The sequence below is a fragment of the Liolophura sinensis genome, chromosome 6, assembly GCF_032854445.1.
Source record: "Liolophura sinensis isolate JHLJ2023 chromosome 6, CUHK_Ljap_v2, whole genome shotgun sequence".
Lineage (NCBI taxonomy): Eukaryota > Metazoa > Mollusca > Polyplacophora > Chitonida > Chitonidae > Liolophura > Liolophura sinensis.
In genome coordinates, this window is record NC_088300.1 from 11,223,365 (window position 1) to 11,229,364 (window position 6,000).

The 6,000-nt window shown below is 37.9% G+C and overlaps 1 protein-coding gene across 1 annotated transcript in view; it reads right to left on the reverse strand.

The window, feature by feature from the left end:
• Positions 1-5,746, reverse strand: part of LOC135466301 (AT-rich interactive domain-containing protein 4B-like) — a 19,085-nt gene extending 13,339 nt beyond the window's left edge. The window contains exons 1-8 of the mRNA XM_064743719.1: positions 5,611-5,746; positions 3,469-3,579; positions 3,155-3,220; positions 2,475-2,568; positions 2,117-2,196; positions 1,138-1,238; positions 583-810; positions 268-347 (exon numbers count right to left, since the gene is read on the reverse strand). Of these exons, the coding sequence (XP_064599789.1) occupies positions 268-347; positions 583-810; positions 1,138-1,238; positions 2,117-2,196; positions 2,475-2,568; positions 3,155-3,220; positions 3,469-3,579; positions 5,611-5,613 (763 nt within the window). The 5' untranslated portion in view covers positions 5,614-5,746. The remainder of the gene's footprint in view (positions 1-267; positions 348-582; positions 811-1,137; positions 1,239-2,116; positions 2,197-2,474; positions 2,569-3,154; positions 3,221-3,468; positions 3,580-5,610) is intronic.
• Between the last annotated feature and the right edge of the window lie 254 nt (positions 5,747-6,000).

Genomic DNA, 6,000 nt, shown 5'->3' on the forward strand with positions numbered 1-6,000 from the left:
ACAGAGCTAAATAATGGGCAGAAAACACCTGTGAAACAATAACCTGAAATGAACATTCAGGCCACATATGTGTCTCACAGAGCATTCTGACCACAGCATGGAGTGACCCAAATTAACAACTTCCCAATACACTTTCACAAAACTAGGGTCCACTGTAATTCATTGCCACCTTGGTGTCATAGAAGATCTACCACTTTTAATGACTATGTCTTAATTCTTTAATTCTTTTCCTTAACAAATTCAGCAAGGTTTCATAGGAACACTTACCACTTTTCATAGCTTTGTCTTCATTCTTTAATGCCACTTCCCTGACAAATTCCTTTAGTTCCCTTCTGGACACCGATAAACTGAACAGAGAAGTACAAACAGTCAATAGCAGAACAACCCAAACAAACAACTGCAGTAAATGAGATGGCCTAGAAAATCCAGTCAGGTTAAACTAGGAATTTTATCACAAAACCTAAACACAGTATATATCATGGCAACTCTTTCTGTATTGGTAACTGAATTAACATTGAATGCCACATCTCCCCTCCTCCCTTCCGTATCTTGTACCATAGCCAGACACTACAGGACACTCACTATTTACTGTCTTTGAAGGAGCGGACTAAAAGGTGGTCCTTGGTGCGCAGCTCTGTGGAATGAGCATCAGGCAGGGCCACCAGCACTGGTACAGCTGTCATCTTCTTCTTGTCACCCACCTCTATGTACATCACCTTTCCCACAAGTTCTCGGTTTTTCCCCTTGTAGTTTGCCCGTTTGGTGACCGGCATGTCACTCTCAGCACTGCTCACTTCTGACTCCTCATCTCTATAGATAGACAAAAAATAACATCACAGCTCTCTCCACAAGTATATCAACAGCATACACGTAGGCATAAAGCCTCTAGTCAAACATCCAATTCAGTAACTATCATTACGATAGTTCTCAAATTTCATTAACTCCTGTACAGCATCCCAATGATCAAGGCCTTAACACACAAATTCAACAGTTCCTCTGGCTTAACTTATGTTATATGTATATGATAAAACAAAATGAAAAGTGCATCTTACTGATAACAAAAATCCATAAAACTGCTCATACATGTAACTTTCAGTCCTTGTCAAAAAACTTAAACATAGATAACATAAAACTTACTCAGGGTCTCTTAAAGAGCGCCTCTTTTTTTTTTCCTTGTTACTTTGCATGACGGGTGTACCAAAATGTTCTGGATGGGATAGGGGAAGATTATCTAAAGTCTGTAAAAACAAAAAAGTCATATTTCCTTAAAGATTATGAGCATTTTTTACACATCAAGATGACTCATAAAATATGCATAATTATGTTTTTAAATGTCCCTTGGCAAGGACTTCATTGTAAACTTAAAATAAACCAGAATCTGAATGTCTGAAATACCCCCTTTTTTTTAAAGAAAAAAAAAGCAAGAAAACTTAATAGAAATGACAGGACATTCATGTTGGTTAGCTTGCCTTAACATAGATTGTTTCATGGGACATTTGTGGTGTGCACTGATTGTGCCCATGGTACATATAGTTTAAAAGGAGGATTGCAGTAATCAGAAGAGAACACAGTTTACATGAAAGTCCCTTACTGCCTGAAAATACCTGAAAGGGAGTAATTATTAAAATAATTACCTAATTATAATTAAACTTAAGCATGAAGTTTATACGACAGGTAAGATGTATGCCAAGTTTCATGGAAATAGGTTCGTTACGTTAGCAAGAGTTGCATGGGCAAAATCTGAATACATGGAAAAACGCTATTACGCAAATGGACGTAATTATAAAAACAATTAACCGATTGTCATTAAATTGATTGTCAAAAGTTCAGATGATAGGGAAAATGTGTAGTAAGTTTTCATCAAAATCTTCATTTAGGGGGTATAACAAGAAGTTGAATATCTATTGTGTATAAATCAAGCAACTGCAATGCACCTTACCACTTCACCATAAGCAATGTTCGGAGAACAATACAAAGTACATACATGTATGTCAGCAGAAATATAACCATTTACTGCATTTACAAGGCCTCCTTGTAATTTATTTTACATGTATTTACTTATTTGATGAGAGTTTATTGCAAGTAAAATTTTATACGTAGCAATATAACAACTCACCTCACTCTCAATGAAATGTTTTTCGCCCTTTAAACACAATTGCGTTCTTCTTAATGTACGCTCATCAGCGTCATCAAAAACTGAAACGATAGTAAAACAAATAGTCACACTCTAGTCTCATTTCAAAATATGAAGACATGGAATAAACTTTCAATCCTTGTAATTTACAACATGTACTATGACAAATGTAAGGTTCCAAAGTAATGGTGCATAGGTGTACTTTTTAGCCAGTGGACACAAAAATGTTTACCTGTGCAGCCATTCTGTAAATCTAAGTGCATTGTCTGCATCCATAACTTCTTTTTTTCCTAATTCAATCCTTGAAATGTAATCTTAATAGTAACAAGTGATGACTTACCAACTGTGTACATAGAAGAATCTGTCAATTTACTAATAACTCCTTCAACAATATCACCAGTTTCAGGATGCTTAATCTCAACTGTTGCTCCAAGCTGAAGAGAAGAAAAGGCGACACATACATAATCAAACTGATCTGGTTTGCTGCTCCCAGAACACATGACACAGTCACACCTGCAACTTCTGTGCTGTTGCTAATTAAATATGAACATACTTCTAACCAGATCATCAAATCAATGTCTGAGCCACATTCCTTAAAACAGTCTTTAAAAGTTTGTACAAACTAAAATGATTACATGTAATTACAGATGCTTCATTTGCAGACTATTACCACAAACTGATCAACATCAGTGATATATGCCAGGCAGTCCTAAACACCAGGGACAGAAATCAGAAGTGCAGTCAGCAGGACTGACATATACTTGATACATGCCAGCTCATGCTGGCTTCTTCTCACCCTGCAGATGATCATCAGTTTCACACAGGCTTTGCCCGCTTTCCTCCCACCATAATGCTGGCAGCAGTAAGCAGTGATATAAGTGAAATATTCTTGAGCATGGTGTAATACACCAATCAAATAAATATTTGATACATGTACAACAAAAAAAAGCAACCCATTCAAAAAATTGGAGAGAATTTGAAGTTCCACCTCCAATGAAAGCACATCAAATAGTTTCTTACCTTCAATGGTCCCTTAACAAATTCATCAGTAACAACTACTGAACCACTCATATCTTTTAAAGTAACCTGCAACAAAAACAAATAGAAATGTGTTAAATGCAAATTGAAATGGAAAAATCATGACATACTTAATTTCTGTGTACAGTTTATTCCACTCGACTTCCTGTCTCCACTACGTTCTGGCTCAAGATCAAACCAAACATGATGCACAATAAATGTAACTTAATGGGTGCACAAAACAGTTCTACCAAATCCACTAAATCAGTAAAACTGCACTGACCCAATGGGCACTAAGAGAAAACTGCTGGACTTACCTTGCATTTGACGGATTTGACAATTTTCTTAACTTTAGCTTCACAGAAGGCTCCCCTGTATTTAGCACTGACGTCTGTACCTACAGGCAAGTACGGGGGTTCAGCCCCGGCCTGAAGCAGAAAAACATAGCTGAAACACATCCGCAAAAAGCCGGAAAATCTTTGTGAGTGTACATGGAGTCGACAGCGCTGGATACAACCAGCATGAAGTACTACCATAAAACAGAAGGCTCAAGCAAGGCAATAAATAACATACATGCTTGTGTTATTGTTACACGTAGATAGATGTCCTGGTACTAATACTGGGAATGGGATCTGCCAAAAACACTGCACAGCTGCAGTCCTACGTCAAGACAACCCCTACTAAATGATCAATATAAGGTAAAATAAGTCTAACTTATTACTTTACTGCGTTAAATAACTTACCCTTGCAGATTGGCAGTTCATGATATTCAGCAAATTTTAGTATGTAACTTTCTGGAGGATACTGCAGGCCGAAGAGAAGAGCAGGTTCCAAATGGTCACTTTAGTATGTATCTCCCACATGCAATAACGGGCCAAACCATTATACATGCTTATAAAAATGTGGTACAGTAGTAATACTCTACAAAAAGCATACTTGGGTTCTCTCAAAATGTCACTATAGACCCACTTTGATATTTGTGAGTTTGCATGGTTGGGGTTAAAACTAAAAGCAATCTTCGAACGAGTGACCCCAAATCAACAGTACTTTACTGTCCATCTACACTTGAACCCAGTATTTAATCCAGCAAAGTATAAGTTGTTTGTGCTACAGATACCGTATATCTGTAGCACAAACGCAGCCATTTTGCCAAGAAACTGTAGCACAAGTGTCCTCAAGTATGACCATTTTGACATCAGTCATTTCGGCGAGCTGAGCAGCCATCCTGATCTGTATTCCGGATACTATGACAATTACAAGTGGTTTGTGGTTATTTCTTGTTCTAAATGATTACCCTGGTTATATGTCCCACTTTTCCCATGCAACGTCAAATGGTAAAGAGTTAGAAAGACACATTACAAGAATTAATTTGACTTTTAGAAAAACTAATTTCAAGGTATGATTACGGAGCTGAGAAAAAGCTAAAACAGATTCTTTGTCACCTACACCAACACCAACTTGTACGTAACTGATTCCGGTGGTTAAAGGGTGATCAATGGAATTACAGGGGTCTGATGAATCTTCCCAAGAAAATGTAATGATTGTCATACAAGTAAGTTCTGCAAGGAAGCCAAATAATTTGTCGGACCAAATTAAAGTTATGAAGGCATCTAGTAAATGGTTGTGTGTACCAACAGAGATTAATTATCATGACAAGCTTTGTTCTTCTTGATAGATAAGACAATTTCAACATTACAACAGACTTCTTTCTACCTACTTCGTTCAAAAACTGTAAACAATGCAAGTAAAAACCAGAGAACTACATAAATTTTGACAGAGTCTAATTCATCTCAACAAGACGTCAAACACTGCAACATAAACATAAACCAGTGCTTACTTCACAGAGGAGTACATCCATTTCACATTTGATGGTTTTACTTATAATGACATGATGTTGCAGTATAAACCTCCAATCCTTGCAAAACATAAACAAAATATTAAACCACAATTCAGGACTAAGCAACACTGAAAAGTAATGGATTTAGGCTAACCGTAAGCTATTAAAACTAAGATAAATTTAACGTATGAAGTTTATGGTCTTTCAGGTTATTTGTATGTTCGGGCATCTGAGAATGATATAGAGTTCACACAACAAGCAACTGTTCAAGCAACTATCTTTCTTCTTTTTTTTTCCAGTCCATGTGAGCTTTGTCTACGCCAACTCAGCAGCCCTGGGAAATGGCAAATCATGAGCGTCACTGCGAAAAAAAAAGATCTTACCAAACGCGGAATACACATTACACACAAGTTGCTTTCTGGAACCATCAGAACAACCACATAAAAGGCACAGGAGTAACGAGGTAACACAAAATAAGCAATACAAGCAAGCCAGAGTTTAGTTTTTTCCGGTGCCCTGTCACTCGGTTTAATCATGGATGCAGTGAGCTGAAGTCCTGCACGACATCAACCGTTTTTCCACAACATTTACATCAACTAGCAATACTTGGCAATGTACTCACCATGACTAGTTTCCTGCAGGCGGTATGGTGTTTCGGGTTTTCTGTCTGCCAACCCGGGACGAAAAAGGTGATCGGCCAAAAAGCCGAAAATCTTTTCGAGTGTATATGGAGTCGACAGGGCTGTATCTTCCCTCTGCCTTAGACCACGGCTGAACAACAACTTGTCATGGGGGGTCTCGCCATTTCATTGGCTGAAAGTCACGTGGATCAGCAAAATTTACCCACAACACCCTGCGAGGGCCTGCGCGCTACAGCTATTCCTTGCGGAAGTGACTGTCTCGTGGAGGCAAAACATTGACAATTTGGTTACTTACTCTTGAAATGGTAGGCAATTATTGTAATTTGAGCCATGTTGAGCTGCACCGCTTGATTCATTTAAACACATGCAAC